Source organism: Hemitrygon akajei, chromosome 23 (assembly GCF_048418815.1).
Source record: "Hemitrygon akajei chromosome 23, sHemAka1.3, whole genome shotgun sequence".
Classification (NCBI taxonomy): Eukaryota; Metazoa; Chordata; class Chondrichthyes; order Myliobatiformes; family Dasyatidae; genus Hemitrygon; species Hemitrygon akajei.
In genome coordinates, this window is record NC_133146.1 from 14170991 (window position 1) to 14190854 (window position 19864).

Consider the following 19864-nt stretch of genomic DNA (forward strand, 5'->3'; position numbering starts at 1 on the left):
GATAGAGTGGACAATGAGAGGATGTTCTTAATAGTGGGGGAGTCTAACACCAGAGGGCTCAAGTTCAGAATACAATGATGTCCTTTTAGAGCAGAGATGAGGATGAACTTCTCACCGGAGTTTGGTGTATCTGTAGATTCACTGCCGGAGACAGCTGTGGAGCCAAGTCATCGGGTATATTTAAAGTGGAGCTTGATAGGTTCTTGATTAGTAATGGTGCGACAGGTTATGTGGAGAAGGCAGGAGAGTCCAGTTGAGAGAGATAATAAATCTGCCTTGATGGAATGGCAGAGCAGACTCAATGGGCCAAATGGCCTAATTCTGCTCCTATGTCTTACAGTCTTATTACAAATTCTCTTTGTCTGGCTCCTTGAGTTCTCCTTCTCAATCACTACATCTCTCCTTCATCGCCAGTAAGCCCTTTTTCTGCATTGGTTTGTGCATCTCCTTCCTATCTGCTCTCCATCCTCTCATTCTCTCTATAACAGTCATTTCAATCTATGTTTAATGCCTTTTATATCCAATTTTGCTCTCTCTTCCTCCTCCTGTCTCGTTCCATTTCTGAACTTCACAGGATCTCTCTCCCTTCAGTCCCCACTTCCTATATCACCCTCTCCCTCTCAATGTGAACCTCTCTGTCCTATAGCGGTGTACAGGGAGATAGAACACAGAAACAGGCCATTTGGCCCACAAAGTGTGTGCTGACCATCAACCACCATTCATAGTAATCCACCATTAATCCCATTTCCACCCCCCCCCCATTCCTATCAATCCCCTCTCAGATTCTACCCTCACCTATGCACTAGGGATAGGGATAACCTGCAGAGAGTAATGGACTCAGCCACATGCATCTCAGGCACCTCCTTCCCCGCAGGAGATGCTATCTCAGCACGGCAACATCCATCATCAAAGATCCCCACCATCCTGGCCAAACCATCTTCTCCCAGCTACCATTGGACAGAAGCCTGAAGTCCCGCACCACTGGGTTCAAGAACAGCTACTTCCCTTCAACCGTGTAGTTCTTGCACCAACTGGCACAACCCTAATCATCACAGTTCAACAAAGCTATGACCCCTTTGGTCACCTTGCACTAAAATGGACTTTGTTTCTGTTCTAATTTGCATTACTTCTTGTATAACTGTGGATACTCATGTTCAGTTTATGTTTTCCTTGTGCATACTGTTAATATGATGCTTTATGCCTGCAATGCAAGTAAGCATTTCAGTGCACCTGTACAGTATATACCTGTACTTGTGCACACAATCTACCTCGTGCTTTTTTGGATGTGTGTGATATGTGTATATGCAATCTACCTTGCACTTTTTTGGAAGCTTTTATACCTTATTCATTTTCTTGTTCTAATTGCATTCCTTCTTGTACAAATAGTGCATAATTTATGTTTATATAACGCTGTGTATCTGAGATGCTGCCGCAAGTAAGTTTTTCATTGCACCTATGCACACACGTCCTCGTGCAGTGAACACGACTTTGATTCTGAATCTCCAGCAGGCAACTTGTGCATCTTCGGGACGTGTGAGGAAGCAGGGGAGAAGCCCAAGGGAAAACCCACACAGTCGCAAGGAACGGAGGGAACTCCATAGCTGACATGAGGGAAGTCGGCTGCTTAGGGCTCAGGGGAGCAACCTGTTTCTGTGGGGGTGAGAAGTGAGGACAACAAGGTCCAGGAACCTTGGACTACAAGGTGTTAAGTTTAGTCTAAAAGAAAAGAGGTTCGGGAAGATGAACCCGAACTGGAGTAATGTGAAAAGGAAGCGTTAAAGAACTAAAATAAGGAATTGGGGGATAAAAGAGGACAAGATAGAGAGTCATAGAGCACTAAAGTTTAGAATCAGGCCCTTTGGCCCATCCAGTTCTTGCCTAGTCCCATTGACCCACATCTGGACCATAGCCTTCTATACCCCTCCTGTCCATGTATTTATCCAAACTTCTCTTAAATGTTGAAAACAAACCCCCATCTACCATTTCCACGAGGAGCTCATTCCACACTCTCACCACCCTCTGAGTGAAGAGGTTCCCTTTAAATATTTCACCTTTCACCCTTAACCCATGACCTCTAGTTTAAGTCTCTCCCAACCTCAGTGGAAAAAGCCTGCTTACATTTACCCTATCTATATCCATCATAATTTGTGTACCTCTATCATATCTCCCCTTATTTTCCTGCACTCCAGGGAGTAAAATCCTAACCTATTTGACCTTTCTTTACAACCCTTTTCATCCACCTGGCCCCAAAGTTGTTGCGTTGACCGATTGTTAATTCAGGTATCTGTATTGAGTTACCTCAAACTGCTGGAAGAACTGCTTGTAGCCATCCTTCAGGATGTAAAGTTCAGGAAAGCAGAGCCTGGGATACTGGTTTACATTCCGATCAATCCTCCTCAGGCTCCGGCAGCTGAGGAAGTGAAACACTTGGAAAAATATTAGAGGAACAAGTGAACCGGGATATTGCAATACAAGAGATCACCGCTCTGCCACAGGGAATGGTTTGTATCATTCATTTATGACATGACTGTGTGTGTGTGTGTGTGTGTGTGTGTGTGTGTGTGTGTGTGTGTGTGTGTGTGTGTGTGTGTGTGTGTGTGTGTGTGTGTGTGTGTGTGTGTGTGTGTGTGTGTGTGTGTGTGTGTGTGTACCGTCCGTAAGGAGCTTGTACATTCTCTCCGTGACCATGTGGGTTTCCTCAGGTGCTTGAGTTTCTTTCCATATTCTAAAGATGTACATGTTAGAGTTAGTAAGTTGTGGACATGTTATGTTGGCACCAGAAGTGTGGCAACACTTGCTGGCTGTCCCCAGCACATGCTTGGACATAAATAAACACATTTCACTCTAGGTTTTGATAGTCTGATGAACATTTGACAAATAAGCTAAGCTTTATCTTTATGCTTTGAGTGCTTACATGCATGGGTACGGTGTGCGTGCGTATTGTGTGCGATCTGTGGACACTCGCACACACTGTACGTTAGGCTTAAGCAGGGTTGGGGTAAGATCGCCAGAAGAAGATGCTAAAAGACTTGTGGCTCGTCAGACGGAGAGTGGTAGCGAGGAGAGGGGAAGGTATGGGGCACTTACACGTTGGGTCCTCGCTGGGAGGAGAACTCGCAGTGAAAGATGATGACGTTGCGCCTCCTCACTGGCTGGGGTGACTGCTGGTGTGGGAAGAACGTATTGACGAGCTGCTCCTCGGTGTACAAGTTCAGTGCTCCCTGCAGACAAGACCCAGAATGAATTGGAAACCCAGAATGGAAGAAATTCTGCATTTCTCTCCTTGCTGGAGAAAGATCAACTTGCATTTCTATAGCACCTTTTGAAGGAGTTGTTACTAACTTCCTTGCAGTTGGTGAATTGCCCTGGAGTCCCTGAAATCCAGCTCCCAATCTAAACGCAGCAAGATCCCACAAGGAGTAGCGTGATAATGACCAGATGGTTAGCTTCCTGTCACGGTGTGTGCTGGCAGGTGATCAAACTCAGGTGCAGAGGAACAACAGACTCGCACGTTGAGACAGAAACGAGAGTTGATTCATCGGAACTCCAGCTGAACTCCGCTGGCTTGACCTAGTGACACTGTGAGACAAATCATTCTCGAAATACAAACAAGGACCCCGCAATGAATGCTAATCAGGAGTCCACTTTAAATAATCACAGAATGTGGAAAACCAGTGCCAGTCACTGTTTGACGTGACAAGATTAAACAGGAAGCACAGGGGCTTAAGACAACAATTAAATACAGCTGCTCGAGAAACTGAGAACCCCAACGCTCTAAGGCCCACCCCAGGGGCTTGCAGCCCTTATGGCAGCTTTTGGCGCTGTTGCAGAAGAGACCAGAATAAATGGGGATAATCCTCCTTCAAAAATGTACCAAGGTATCTCATAAGTCTAACTGAAGACCTGTGGGGTCTTTGTTGAATATCCCATGCCTATGGCCTTCTATGGTATGGGGTGGCACAGCAACATAGTGGTTAGCATTACGCTCTTGGGGTGCCAGCGAGCCAGTGAGGAATTTGTATGTTCTCCCCATGATCACCTGGGTTTCCTCTGGGTGCTCCAGTTTCCTCCCACATTCCAAAGATACACGGGTAAGTAGGTTAATTGGTCTCATGGGTCTAACTGAGTGGCGTGGTCTCGTTGGCTCAGAAGGGTCTACTACTGTGCTAGACCCCTAAGTGAAAGTACACTCCTTCCACAGCATTTTCAGTCATGCCTCACAAGTCCCAGAGTGAGACTTGACCCCACAACCTTTGGAGGTGATTGATTGACCCTTTGAACCCTGGTTCAAGTGAGGGACGCTGCCGGAAATAGGGGCAGGCCTGGTTTTCCCTTGCCAGAGATAACACTTGTATGTGTGGTTAGGTGGGGAGATGTTGGGCACGTCACAACCACAGAAGCCACAGCTCACGGCCTCTGCAAACCATTTGGTAGCATAGCAGTTAGCGTAACGCTTTGCAGTGCCAACAACCCGAGATCAATCCCCACCACGTTCTCCTGTGACCGCGTGGGCTTCCTCCCACAGTCTAAGACGTGTGGGCTAGGGTTAGCGAGTCGTGGGCCTGCTATGCTGGCGCCAGAAACGTGGCAACACTTGCGGGCTGCCCAGTACAATCCTCGCTGATTTGATTTGACACAAACAAGACTTTCCACTGTATGTTTCAATGTACGTGTGACAAATAAAGTTAAAGGTGAACAAACAGGACAGAAGTAAGTGCCCTTCGTCAGCCAGGGACTGATTATAGGAGTCCGGACATTCTGTTATAGTTATACGAGACATTGGTGGGGCTGCACCTGGAGTATTGTGTGTAGCTTTGGTCATCCCATTACAGGAAAAACTTCATTAAGTTGAGAAGAGTGCAGAGAAGATTTAGGAGAACGTTGCCAGGATTCAAGCGTCTGGGATATAGAGAGAGACTGGGCAGGCTAGGACTTCATTCCTCGGAACGTAGGAGACTGAGGAGCGACCTTGTGGAGGTGTGTTATAGAAATCACGAGGGGCAAGGTAAAGGCACAGTCTTCTCCCAGGGAAAGGGAACCAAATCACTACAGGCACGGATTCAAGGTGAGAGGGGAAAGGGACCTGAGGGGCAACTTTATGACGCAGAGTGGTCAGTAAATGGATCGAGCTGCCAGTGGAAGTGACTGAGGCAGGTACATTAACAATGTTTAAAAGACGTGTGGACAGGTACGTGGATAGGAAAGGTTTTTAGAGGGACATGAGTCAAGTCCTGGCAAAATTAGACGGGCATTTTGTTCGGTCGGACACGTTGGTCTGAAGGATCCGTTTCCACGCTGTGTGACTCTGTGACTCAAGTGAGTTGCCTGCTATGCAAATTAGTTGCCGTATTTCCTTCATCAGTGACCACACCTTGTTGCTGCAAGATATTTTGGCCAGGTTGGGCATCATAAATGCCGATGTTTAATTCCCTTAAGTACAGGCCAGAAAGATAAAAGGAAAAAAACTAAGACCATTTAGTGCTTGCTGTAGACAAGTGGCCGTCCCATCCTGGAAAAGGAGTTTAAAGCTGTAACACATCTCACCGCATCAGGCAGAGAGATACGGCAGCCCTCCCCACACCCACCTCTGACAGCGTCTATGTACGCAGAGTGCAGGTTCAAGAGCATGGTCTGTGTCATCAAGGACCCCCATCACCAGGGTCATTCCCTCTTCTCACTGCTCCCATCGGGGAGGAGGTACAGAAGCCTGAAGTCCCACACCACCAGGTTCAGGAACAGCCACTTCCCTACATCCACCAGGTTCCTGAACCGACCTGCACAACTCTAACCCTACCTCGGCTATGGAATATGACGGACCACCTCTTGCACTCCCATGGACGTGTTTGATTCTGTCTTTTATTTTTTTTCTGGTTATTATTCAAAGGAGAAAGAAAGTTTAATTAACCCAGACAGGACATCTACTAATGCCGTTTGGACTACTGTTTTACATGGCACGGTAGCGCAGTGCTTGGCGTAACTCTATTGCAGCGCCAGGTTCAGTTCCTGTTACTGTCTGTAAGGTGCCTGCACGTTCTCCCCTGGCTTTCCTTCGGCTGCTCTGGTTTCCTCCCACATTCTAAAGACGTGCGGGTTAGGGTTAGTGAGTTGTGTGGTTGCTATGTTAGCGCCAGAACCCTGACGACGCCTCTAGACTGACCCCAGCAGAATCCTCGGACGGTGTTGGCCATTGACGTCAGCAACACTTTTCCCTACAGTGTAGGAGAAGGAAGGCAAATCTTGTAGAGGGGAAATTTGATAGAGGTATACAACATTACGAGGGGTATAGACAGGGTGAGTGTATCCAGGCCTCTTCTCCTCAGGTTGGTCATAGTGTAAGGGTGAAAGGTGAACTATTTAAGGGGAACCTAAGGGCAAACTTCTTCACTCAGAGGGTGGTCCAAGTGTGCAATGAGCTGTCAGAGGAAATGGTCAATGCATGTTCAATTGATACATTCAAGAGGTTTGGATAGTTACATGGGTAGGCAAGGATTGGAGGGATATAGTATGAGTATGAGTGCAAGTAGATGGGAAGCAGAGGCAGAGGATCCAGTCAGCATGGACTGGATGGGCCAAATGGCCTGTTTCTGTGCTGTAGTAATCTATGACTTTATATACATGCAAGGTTACATGTACGTAAACACAAGAAAGTATGTAGGTGCAAACATGAGGAAATCTGCAGATGCTGGAAATTCAAACAACACACACAAAATGCTGGTGGAACACAGCGGGCCAGGCAGCATCTATAAGGAGAAGCACTGTCGACGTTTCGGGCCGAGACCCTTCGTCTGTAGGTGTTGGAAATCCAGAGCAACAGACCCAAAATGCTGGATGAAAACTCAGCAGGTTGGGCAGCGTCAGTGGGAAAGAGTAGGCAGTCAACGTTTCGGGTGAGGACCCTGCTTTGGGACTGAAAAAGAAGGGAGAAGATGCCAGAATAAAAATGTGGGGGGAGGGGAAGTAGGCTAGCTGGGAGGTGACAGGTGAAGCCAGATGGGTGAGAAAGGTAAAAGGCTGGAGGTGAAGGAATCTGACAGGAGAGGAGAGTGGACCAAAGGGGAAAGGGCAGGAGGAGGGGACACAGGGGAAGTGATAGGCGGGTAAGAGTTTAGAGTGGGGAATGCCCATGTTTATTTTTATTTTTTATAATTGTAGGCCCCTCCAGGGGATTGATCCTGCGTTTGCATCCATGTGATCAATTAAACTACCAACCCATTCATCCTTAGAATGTGTGAGGAAACCAGGGCACTTGGAAGAAACCCTAGCAATCACAGGGAGAACATACAAACTCCTTTCAGACAGCAGCCGGATTTGACCCGTGTAGCTGGTGCTGTATTAGCGGCTAGTGTAACACTTCGTCCATATGCATGTACACACAAGCAGAGTTCATGCATACACGCCACACACGCACACCTACAAAGAGCACAAATGCACACATTAACATGCACGAATAGGCACGCACGTGTAAGCAACATACCTTAATGTGTCCCCCCTCGTATTCATAAGGGTAACGACAATCCACGATCACGTAGCCATCAATAAGATGATCAAAGTCCCCAATGAGCAAAGCTGCCGCCTGCAAAACATCCCAGAACCTGTGTGAGACCACTGCTCCATCACGCAAACCAACATGTGACTTGTCAACACATACAACACGCTGGAGGAACTCAGCAGGTCGGGCAGCATCCGTGGAAACGAGCAGTCAACGTTTTGGGCCGAGACACTTCATCAGGACTGAAGAGGGAGGGGGCAGGGGCCCTATAAAGAAGGTGGGGGGAGGGTGGGAAGGAGAAGGCTGGCGGGTGTCCGGTTAAAAACCAATCAGAGGAAAGATCAAGGGGTGGGGGAGGGGAAGTAGGGAGGGGATAGGCAGGAGAGGTGAAGAAGGAATCTAAGGGGAAAGCACTCTGGGTAGTAGAAGAAGGCAGAATAATGAGAGGGGTGAGAGGCAGCTGGAGGAGGAGGCAGAATGAAACTGTGATGGGGGAAGGGAGCGGGAGGGAATTAACGGAAGTTGGAGAATTCAATGTTCATACCAAGGGGTTGGAGACTACCCAGGCGGTATATGAGGTGTTGCTCCTTCAACCTGAGTTTGGCCTCATCATGGCAGTAGAGGAGGCCATGTATGGACATATACAAATGGGAATGTGAAGCAGAGTTGAAGTGGGTGGCAACCGGGAGATCCTGTCTGTTGTGACAGATGGAGCGTAGGTGCTCGACGAAGCGGTCCCCCAATCTGCGTCGGGTCTCGCCGATGTAGAGGAGACCGCACCGGGAGCACCGGATGCAATAGATGACCCCAGCAGACTCACAAGTGAAGTGTTGCCTCACCTGGAAGGACTGTTTGGGGCCCTGAATGGTGGTAAGAGAGGAGGTGTAGGGACAGGTATAGCACTTACACTTGCAGGGATAAGTGCCAGGTGGGAGATCCATGGGGAGGGACGTGTGGACCAGGGAGTTGCGGAGGGAATGATCCCTGCGGAAAGCGGAGAGGGGGAGAGAGGAAAACAAGCGACTTGTGTTTCCCAAGTCAACAACCCCAAGGTCATTTACTGGCAGTCAGGGGCTTGTAGTGGAGACACCAGGGACCGCAGAGACTTGAATCTTGAGGGAGGAACATACCGTAGGAACTCAGCAGGTTGTGCAGCATCTGTGGAGGGGAATGGACAACTGATGTTTTGATCAGGACAGAACGATAGAGGGAAAATTGCCAGCATAGAGAGGTGAGAGGAGGTGGGGAGGTGGACAGCAAGAGCTGGGAGGTGATGGTTGGATCCAGGTGAGGAGGGGTGATGAGCAGATGGAGGAGGGGGAGAGTGGGAATAGCAACAGAGGCTGGGAGGTGATGGGTGGAGGTGACAAAGGGCAGATGGTGGAATCTATCTGGAGAGGAAGGTGGGGCATGGAACTGAGGGCAGTTGGGAACAGGGGCGGAGGAAACCCAGTGGGAGGAGTGCGTGTGGATGATGGGGAGATGGATTAGCAGAAAGAAACAGAGCGAAGGGGGCTTGGGTGTAGGATGAACTGAGTAGAACAGGAGGAGGGAAAACAGACCAAGAGCAGCAAGCAAGAAACACAGCACCATTCTATGCACAGCATGGGCTGTAAGTTATAATGACTGCATTTTAAATGATGTTGACTATGAGACAGATTATGGAGAAGCTGCTCCCTAAAGATGGTCGTTGATAATTGGTTTGGGACCCAGCCGTCCCTCTATGGATTCTATCTATACTTCTCACCGCTTCAGTAAAGCAGCCAGCGTAATCAAAGACTCCACCCAGCCCAGACATTCTCTTTTCTCCATTCTTCCATCGGGCAGAAGAAATGAAGCTTGAAAGCACGTACCCCCAGGCTCAAGAACAGCTTCTATCTCACTGTTAGCAGCTCTTGAATGGACCTCTTGAAGGAGGTCAATAACAGTGAGGGAGGGTTGAAGTGGGATGGGGAGTGAAGGAGAATGAAGAGCGAGAATGGAGGTGAGGGGGAGGATGAAGTAAGAATGGGGTCAGTAGTTGAGTGAAGGGGGGCAAAGGGAAGTGAAGGGGACAGATGGTGAAGGGAAAGTGTGGAGATGAGGGTTATTGGCTGTGTAGGAGGGAAAGATTAGACTGACAATGGGCAATACCCACAAAATGCTGGAGGAACTCAGCAGGTCAGGCAGCTTCTATGGAGGGGAATTAACACGATGTTTCGGGCTGAGGCCCCTTTTCAAGACCGGAAAGGCCTAGGCAGAAGCCAGATTAAAGAGGAGGAGAGACAGAGAAGAGAAGCTGGCAGGTGAGGTGAAATTAGATGAGAGGGGAAAGTGAGTGAGTGAGGGAGGGGAGATGAAGTGAGGAGCTGGGAGGAAAGAGCTGGAAGAGATAAAGGGTTGAAGAAGAATGACTGTGATAGCAGAGGAGAGTGAGCAATGGAAGAAAAGGAAGAAGGAAGGGCACCAGTGGGAGGTGATGGGCAGGTGAGGAGATGAGAAAGGGCAAGAGGGGAATCAGAATAGGGAATGGAAAAAGAGAGCAGGAGAGGAGAACGTACCAGAAGTTAATGTTCATACCATCACATTAGAGGCTACCCTCACAGTATATGAGGTATTACTCCTCCAACCTCAGATTGGCCCCATCATGGCAGTAGAGGAGGCAATAGACAGACATGTCAGGATGGGAATGGGAAATCAAAATGGAAGTGGGGGCCCAGTGGGACATCCTGCCTTCTTCTTAGTGGATGCATCAATGATGGAGTAGGTTTCAATAGGTCAGCACAAAATTGTGGGCTGAAGGGCCTGTACTATGCTGCACTGTTCTACGTTGTATGAGTGAGGTTGTTGAACGACCGGGTGCAGTTCTGTGTGCAGATGATACTCACTGACTGGGCAGTAATATATCTCAGGTCCTGATGCCTCCCCTCCACCGTGGGCAAAAGACAGGTCTAGATCAAACAGCAGAGAGAGACAGCAATTAGAGACCTGTCCACACTCCTCTCCCAAGCAGAGTCTCTTCCCAAGGACACCATGTCACACACACCCAGGACAGGGGCAGCACGGGTTAGACACAGAGTGAAGCTCCCCCTACACTGTCCCATCACACACTCCCAGGACAGGGACAGCACGGGTTAGATACAGAGTGAAGCTCCCTCTACACTATCCCATCACACACTCCCAGGACAGGGACAGCACGGGTTAGATACAGAGTGAAGCTCCCTCTACACTGTCCCATCACACACTCCCAGGACAGGGACAGCACGGGTTAGATACAGAGTGAAGCTCCCTCTACACTGTCCCATCACACACTCCCAGGACAGGGACAGCACGGGTTAGATACAGAGTGAAGCTCCCTCTACACTGTCCCATCATACATTCCCAGGACAGGGACAGCACGGATTAGATACAGAGTGAAGCTCCCCCTACACTGTCCCATCACACACTCCCAGGACAGGGACAGCACGGGTTAGATACAGAGTGAAGCTCCCTCTACACTGTCCCATCACACACTCCCAGGACAGGGACAGCACGGGTTAGATACAGAGTGAAGCTCCCTCTACACTGTCCCATCACACACTCCCAGGACAGGGACAGCACGGGTTAGATACAGAGTGAAGCTCCCTCTACACTGTCCCATCACACACTCGCAGAACAGAGATAGCACAGATTAAATATAGAGTGAAGCCCCGTCTACACCTGGAGCTGAAGGGAGGAGGTAGGGTTAGTAGGAAGGAGCAGGATGGGGAGTGAAAGGATTTTCGACAGCAGGTAGGGGGTGATATGCGGCAAGATTGATTGCCTGGAGTGGATTCATACTTGGGTATCTCCGATGACTTCCTTTCCATCTGAATCTGGAAAGACGTCAGTGTCAGTTTCCTGGGAGCAGAACAAGCGTCGGGTATTATAAGCCTAGAAACAGGAATTAGAAATGGGAGTCAGTATGGGAATTACATTAGGAGTCTTGTGGTTGAGTTCTGGTCACCACATTATAGGAAGGATGAGGAAGCTTTAGAGAGGGTGCAGAGGAGATTTACCAGGATGTGGCCTGGATTTGAGAGCATGTCTTAGGAAAGGTTGAGCAAGCTAGGACTTTTCTCTTTGGAATGAATAAATATGAGCATGTCCAGATAGCAATGTATAACAGGCAAATATAGAGTAGACAGCCAGCACCTTTTGCCAGGGTGGCTATGTCCTTGTGTGAGCAGAATTTTAAAGTAAACAAACAAGATTCTACAAATCCAAAGCAACTCACACAAAATGCCATTGGAACTCAACGGGTCAGGCAGCATCTATGGAGAGGCATAAAGAGTTAACATTTCATGCCAAGACTGTTCATCATGGCCTTTCTCCCTGGAAAAAAAAGTTCTGGTGAAGGGTCTTGGCCCAAAATGTTGACTCTTTATTCCTTTCCATAGTAGCTGCCTGACCTGCTGAGTTCCTCCAGCACTTGTGTGCACTACTCGTAATTCTCTAGTAAAGTGCTTGGAGGAAAGTCTAAGGTTTCTCTTCTACAGAGTGGTGGGTGGATGGAATGTACTGCCGAGGTGATGGTAGAGGCTGATACATATACGAGCCTCTTAGATAGGAACCCGGATGGATGAAAAATTGGAGGGCTATGTGGGAGGGAAGCGTTAGATTGATCTTGGATTAGGTTAAAAAGTTGGCACAACATTGTGAGCTGAAGGGCCTGTACTATGCTGATACTGTTCTACATTCTAGCTATCCTTTTATGTTTGACTGTAAACCTACTCTGTGCCCCATTTGCTGTTGAATTTAAACCCTTCCTAATTTCATGAGCATACCTCCCCCGGAGCAACTGATGGCCCTGGACCTATACTCACTTGAATCTAGAAGAATGACAGGGGGAAATCTCATTGAAGATTATTGAAAGGCGACAGTGGATGTGGGGAGGATGTTTCCTATAGAGGGGGAGTCTAGAACCAGAGGGAAGAACCTCAGATTAAAACGATGTCCCTTTAGAACAGGAATGAGAAGGAATTTCTTTAGCTAGAGGGTGGTGAATCTTTGGAATTCATTGTGGAGGCCACATCACTGGGTATATTAAAAGTGGAGGTTCTTGATGACTAAGGACATCAAAGGTTATGGGGAAAAGGCAGGAGAGTGGGGTTGGGAGGGATAATAAATGAGCCATGATGGAATGGCGGAGCAAACTAGATGGGACAAATGGCCTAATTCTGCTCCTGTGCCTTATGGTCTATATCTAAAGGATGATGGATCCTTACCGGTTCAGGTGGGGCTAGACGAGCTTGCATCTCTGCTGTCTTTCCCAGAAGTCTACAGCCCTACTGCACATACCATCTTTATAGCCGCGCATTCCTCTGACCTACAACCTTAGGCAGTGGCACCATGTGTATTTACAATGTGCCGTTAAGTATCAAAGCGTGTGGGAGACATCCTATGATGTAGGTTAATCAGGAACTGTAAATTAACATTAGTGTGGGACAGATTACTGTAAGGATGAATAAATCTGAGATTTCAACCTGAAACATTGACAATCTCTCCTCTTCCTCCCCACTCACAGTACTGGATCCACTTGAGCCTTTCCAGCTATTTGCGAGGGCAGCATAGTAGCATAGTGATTAACGTAATGCTTTACAGTGCCAGTGAGCCAGGTTCAATTCCTGCTGCTGTATGTAAGGAATTTGTACATTTTCCCTGTGACCATGTGGGTTTCCTGCAAGTTCAAGTTCAAGTTTATGGTAATTCAACCATATACATGTATACTGACAAAAACAACATTCCTCCAGACCAATGTGCACAAACAGTATATACTGTATAACTCACACACGTAACGCAAAGTAATATTGCCAGAAATAAATTAGAAGAAAAGAGAATCAGGTTTGTTATTACTGGCATTTATCGTGAAATTTAACTTAGCAGCAGCAGTTCAATCCAATACATAATATAGAAGAAGAAGAAAAAGAACAATAAATAAATAGTAAATCAATTACAGTATACATATATTGAATAGATTAAAAATTGCGCAACATCAGAAATAATATATATTAAAAATGTGAGGTCGTGTTCAAGGGTTTAATGTCCATTTACGAATTGGATGGCAGAGGGGAAGAAGCTGTTTCTGAATCGCTGAGTGTGTGCCTTCAGGCTTCTGTACCTCCCACCTGATGATAACTGAGAACAGGGCATGCCCTGGGTTCTGGGGGTCCTTAATAATGGACACTGCCTTTATGAGACACCACTCCTTGAAGATGTCCTGGGTACTTTGTAGGCTAGTACCTCCTGCCTTCTTGTAGGGGGGAAGGGGTCAAAGACATTGTTTGATAGACGGGAGGCATCACTGACATTGCTAAAGATCCTGTGTACACATGCTCCTAAAATCTTTGATGGAGACCCCATCAAGGGAGACCCCGATGATCCTCTCAGCAGTCCTTGCTGTGGTCAGGTGCCTATAATTCACATACCAGACAACGAAGCAGTTGAGTTGGCCAGGACACTCTCAATAGTGCCCCTGCAAAAATTGGTAACAACAGGGGAATGATGGAGCCTGGCTCACCTCAATCTCCTCAGTAATTGGAGATGCTGCAGTACTTCCTTGGCTAAAGAGGTGGTGTTGAGGGACCAGATGAGATTGTCCATTCCATGCATTCCCAGAGATCTGGTGTTCCTAACTCTCTCTACAGAGGAGTTGTTCATGTGCAGTGAGGAGCGGTCAACCTGCACCTTCCTAAAGTCCACCAACATCTCTTTGGTCTTGTCCACCTTGAGAGTCAAGTTGTTGTGCTTGCACCGTTCTGCTGGCCACTTCACCTCCTCTCTGTACGCCATCTCATCGTCATTGCCGTGTCATCAGCGAACCTTGTGATTCGGTTTGAACTGGATCGAACAATGCGGTGGGCTGGGCACAAGGCCCTGGGGAACGCCGGTGCTCAGCATGATGGAGCTGGTGATGCTTCTGCCAACGTGGACTGACAGTGGCCTTTCTGTCAAGAAATCCAAATTCAGTTAGCGAGAGAGGTGTTGAGACCCAATGATGACGGTTTACCCACCAGCTTCTGAGGGATGATAGTATTTAATGCCCAGCTGAAGTCAATGAACAGCGTATTGAGGCACCATTTTCCAGGTCGAACAGGACAGAGTGGAGTGCCGAGGCTATGGTGTCACCAGTGGACTGAATTGAGCAAGAAGCAAACTGGAAAGCATTCAATGTAGAAGGAAGATGGGACTGGGATTTAATGCAGTTGATAACCAGCCGCTCAAAGCAGTTCATCATTATTCACATCAGTGCCGCTGGGCCACAGTCGTTGAGGCAGGTCACAGTCGCCATCTTGGGCACAGGGTGATGGTGGCCACCTTGAAGCCTGATGGTCAGGGGACTGTTCCAGAGAGATGTTGAAGACCTCTGTTAGAACTGGGCTTCACAGTCTATCGGCAGCTGACCAGGTATGCAGTCAGACCCCGCAGCTCTGCGTGGGTTGGCCCTGGCTACGGTCTTCCTCACATCAGCTGTGGCCAGACAGAGTGCCTGCCGCATGGGGGTGTGGGTGAGGTGGGAGGAGTTCCTTCCTCACTGGCACGTCGTTCGGTGCATCAAACCCAGCGTAGAAGAGATTTAGCCTATCAGGAAGAGAGGCGGCACTGTCGTTGACGTGCAGACTTGTACTCCTGTGTGATCTGTTGCATGCGGCTCGTGTCGCTGGTGTCACAGAAATAGGTGTATATTCTCTGTGAATAATCCTGCTTTGCTCTCCTCATGGTGTGGGAAAACAAGACTTAGCAGCTGTCTTATCCCCCAAGCTCAAGGGTGGCCTACTTTCTTCACAAATTTCAAAGATGTACGGGTTAGTAGGATCCCTGGTTACTTGTGTGTAATGGACGGCACAGGCTTGGTGGGCCGGAAGGGAGAGAACGAGAGAGAGGGAGAGAATAGAAAGAGAAAGAGAGAAAGAGGGAAAGAAAGAATAATGTCAAGTCAAATCAAGTGAAGTTTATTGTCATTTAACTATATACATGTATTTAACCAAATATTGTATTAGAAATGAGAACTTTTCTTCAAACCGGGGTGTAAAGCACAGATGTTGAATAAATCCGCCAGCTGGGCTGCGCAGTCTTTCAGAACCCGACCTGGTGTATCATTGGGCCCTGCAGCTTTGCGCGGGTCGACTCTGGCCAGGGTCTCCCTCACCCCAGGTTCAGCCAGAGTGGGTGGTGGGGAGACTTCCTCGCCAGCTCTTTGTCCTGTGCATCAGACTGGGCGTGGAAGGCATTCACCCTCTCAGGAGGTGAGGGATCCTGCTTACTGACGCGCAGGGTAGGCTTGTACTCTGTAATCCTCTGAATTCCCTGCCACACGCGCCTCATGTCTCTGGTATCGCAGAAGTGGCAGTAACTTCTCAGAGACTGCTCCCGTTTCATCTTCCTGATGGAGCAGGAAGGCACAGCTCTTGCTTCCCTGAGAGCTGTCGCATTCCCCGATCCCTCAGTCGTGCAAGGTCCTCTGCAGTGAGCCATGGCTTCTGATTTGCCCTCACCCAGATGTGTTTCACTCTGGTAACATCCTCAGTACACTTCTCTATGTAGCTGGTCACAGAATCCTCATATTCCTCCATGTCAGCATGGTTGCCATAGGTAACAGCCTCCCTGAACATTCACCAGTTAGTATTATCAAAGGAAAAAAAAAAGTGGGAAAGAAGGAAATAAAGAAAGAAGAAAGGAAAGAAAGATCGATAGATCAACTCTTACCTGTCTGTCCTCAAAGTTTCTGTGGAATCCACTTTTCCTTTTTTTCTGAGCCGGGGTTTGAAGTCCTTCTGCCAGTTCACCTCGCTTGGTGCCACTCCGATTTGGAGGTGTTGTGAGAGCAGTTCCTGATTGCTCGTGGCCATTGTTCTGTCAGGATGAATACAGCAAACTACTGAGATAAGACCATCAGATATAGGAACAGAAGTAGGCCATTCAGCCCATCAAGTCTGCTCTGCCTTTCAATCATGGGCCGATCCAATTCTTCCAGTCATCCCCACTCCCCTGCTTTCACCCCATACCTTTTGATGCCCTGGCTAATCAAGAACCTATCTATCTCAGCTTTAAATACACCCAATGACTTGGCCTCCACAGCAACTCGTGGCAACAAATTCCACAGATGAGATAATCAGGAATCAACTTGGACAGAGAATCTTTCAGTGAATAGCGTACAGTAAGAAGGGCACGAGGGCTAAGAAATCGATTTTTCTGCACCAGTCATAATCTCAGATCAAGGAGAGTACAAAGTAGTTAAAGAAAAAGGCCCCTCTACACTGTCCCATCACACACTCCCAGGACAGGGACAGCACGGGTTAGATACAGAATGAAGCTCCCTCTACACTGTCCCATCACACACTCCCAGGACAGGGACAGCACGGGTTAGATACAGAGTGAAGCTCCCTCTACACTGTCCCATCACACACTCCCAGGACAGGGACAGCACGGGTTAGATACAGAGTGAAGCTCCCTCTACACTGTCCCATCACACACTCCCAGGACAGGGACAGCACGGGTTAGATACAGAGTGAAGCTCCCTCTATACTGTCCCATCACACACTCCCGGGACAGGGACAGCACGGGTTAGATACAGAGTGAAGCTCCCTCTACACTGTCCCATCACACACTCCCGGGACAGGGACAGCACGGGTTAGATACAGAGTGAAGCTCCCTCTACACTGTCCCATCACACACTCCCAGGTCAGGGACAGCACGGGTTAGATACAGAGTGAAGCTCCCTCTACACTGACCCATCACACACTCCCAGGACAGGGACAGCACGGGTTAGATACAGAGTGAAGCTCCCTCTACACTGTCCCATCACACACTCCCAGGACAGGGACAGCACGGGTTAGATACAGAGTGAAGCTCCCTCTACACTGTCCCATCACACACTCCCAGGACAGGGACAGCACGGGTTAGATACAGAGTGAAGCTCCCTGTACACTGTCCCATCACACACTCCCAGGACAGGGACAGCACAGGTTAGATACAGAGTGAAGCTCCCTCTACACTGTCCCATCACACACTCCCAGGACAGGGACAGCACGGGTTAGATACAGAGTGAAGCTCCCTCTACACTGTCCCATTACACACTCCCAGGACAGGGACAGCACGGGTTAGATACAGAGTGAAGCTCCCTCTACACTGTTCCATCACACACTCCCAGGACAGGGACAGCACGGGTTAGATACAGAGTGAAGCTCCCTCTACACTGTCCCATCACACACTCCCAGGACAGGGACAGCACGGGTTAGATACAGAGTGAAGCTCCCTCTACACTGTCCCATCACACACTCCCAGGACAGGGACAGCACGGGTTAGATACAGAGTGAAGCTCCCTCTACACTGTCCCATCACACACTCCCAGGACAGGGACAGCACGGGTTAGATACAGAGTGAAGCTCCCTCTACACTGTCCCATCACACACTCCCAGGACAGGGACAGCACGGGTTAGATACAGAGTGAAGCTCCCTCTACACTGTCCCATCACACACTCCCAGGACAGGGACAGCACGGGTTAGATACAGAGTGAAGCTCCCTCTACACTGTCCCATCACACACTCCCAGGACAGGGACAGCACGGGTCAGATACAGAGTGAAGCTCCCTCTACACTGTCCCATCACACACTCCCAGGACAGGGACAGCACGGGTTAGATACAGAGTGAAGCTCCCTCTACACTGTCCCATCACACACTCCCAGGACAGGGACAGCACGGGTTAGATACAGAGTGAAGCTCCCTCTACACTGTCCCATCACACACTCCCAGGACAGGGACAGCACGGGTTAGATACAGAGTGAAGCTCCCTCTACACTGTCCCATCACACACTCCCAGGACAGGGACAGCACGGGTTAGATACAGAGTGAATCTCCCTCTACACTGTCCCATCACACACTCCCAGGACAGGGACAGCACGGGTTAGATACAGAGTGAATCTCCCTCTACACTGTCCCATCACACACTCCCAGGACAGGGACAGCACAGGTTAGATACAGAGTGAAGCTCCCTCTACACTGTCCCATCACACATTCCCAGGACAGGGACAGCACGTTGTTAGATACAGAGTGAAGCTTCCTCTACACTGTCCCATCACACACTCCCAGGACAGGGACAGCACGTTGTTAGATACAGAGTGAAGCTTCCTCTACATTGTTAAACTAAAGAATGCGTCTGTAGTAACGCGGTCGTAAACATTTCAGATATGAAGGATTCTAATGGAATGGGCAATAATTTGTTGGGGTGCAAGAAGCAGGCATCCCACTCATGACCACTGACCAGTGAGCTCTGCTGGGTACTAGAAGCATGTCTTAGACCAGGTGAAGGTCTGATATTTTCCTACTGTCTTAGCAGGGGAGGAAAAGTGACCATAAGGACAATTAAAATATACAAATAGAACATTTTGTCTCACATTTTCCTTTTCCAGTTGACACAAACATCCTCCCGAGTTCATCCGAATTTTATCCAGAAGCCTCATCTGTACAAGTGAACCAGAGAATGTTGGATCAGTTTGGTAGTGCAGGAAAGTGAGTTGCTGACTACCGACTCTGCTGGTTTTGTGTCTGGATTCTACTTATCGCCTTTTGGTTCTCCCGAAGCCCGCAGTGTAGGAAGTTGTCAGCTAACCCCCAGTGTTTGCACTCTTCACTAAGCCACTGAGTTTTGCTATTTTGCTGTAAAGTTAAACTATACAGAAATTAGGGGACCACCTATGATGTTAGAAAATAGATTTTACAGACAGGATACTGCAAGGCATGATTCAACCCTTTGCTAGCACGCGCGCATGTATATACACACACAAACTTACACCAGATGGTACCTGATGGTTCGCATGGACTTGATGTTCTGAATGACCTGATTCTGTGCTGAACATTCTTTGATTCCCCAGAGCAAACCTCTCTGCCTTTAACACCTGCACTGTTATCCAGGTCAGAATCCATTCATTAAAAGTTTGCATCTCACTTTGCTGAGCCCTTCTGTTCCGAAAACAGCCTTTGATACTTTTGGACTTACTGAACATGTGGAACAGAAATCTGGAACCTTGGGTTGGCTGTAGCTGCAACCTCCAACCAGCAGGTGGCAGGGCAAAGCCAGCGTCCAGAGGCACCGATGTACATTAAACATGAATCCATAAATCTGCTGTCAGCAACCAGCAGAGAACAGGCACCAGGGCACTTTAAGAGCATAAGACATAGGAGCAGAATTAGGCCATTTGGCCCATCTAGTCTACTCCACCATTCAAGAATGGCTGATCCTTTCTCCCCCTCCTCAGCCCCACAATTACTGCTGTTGATATGTGATATGTTGATATGTGTTCATAGCTTACCGGCCTAGGGGTTGTCTGTCTTGTTGGAGTCCAGCTACAAGGAAAGAACAATATTATTGTTGCTAAGGT

The 19864-nt window shown here is 48.4% G+C and overlaps 1 protein-coding gene across 6 annotated transcripts in view; it reads right to left on the reverse strand.

Moving 5' to 3' along the window:
• The window catches only part of cdc25d (cell division cycle 25 homolog d), a 32912-nt gene that overhangs the window by 4083 nt on the left and 8965 nt on the right, over positions 1-19864 (reverse strand). For 5 of the 6 annotated variants that reach the window (XM_073026984.1, XM_073026981.1, XM_073026983.1 and 2 more), the window contains exons 4-11: positions 19796-19829; positions 18881-18946; positions 16193-16339; positions 11288-11380; positions 10357-10419; positions 7475-7573; positions 3088-3221; positions 2299-2410 (exon numbers count right to left, since the gene is read on the reverse strand). In XM_073026984.1, the coding sequence (XP_072883085.1) occupies positions 2299-2410; positions 3088-3221; positions 7475-7573; positions 10357-10419; positions 11288-11380; positions 16193-16339; positions 18881-18946; positions 19796-19829 (748 nt within the window). Of the gene's footprint in view, positions 1-2298; positions 2427-3087; positions 3222-7474; positions 7574-10356; positions 10420-11287; positions 11381-16192; positions 16340-18880; positions 18947-19795; positions 19830-19864 lie in introns of all 6 variants that reach the window. The other variant, XR_012096076.1, reaches the window with a different exon arrangement.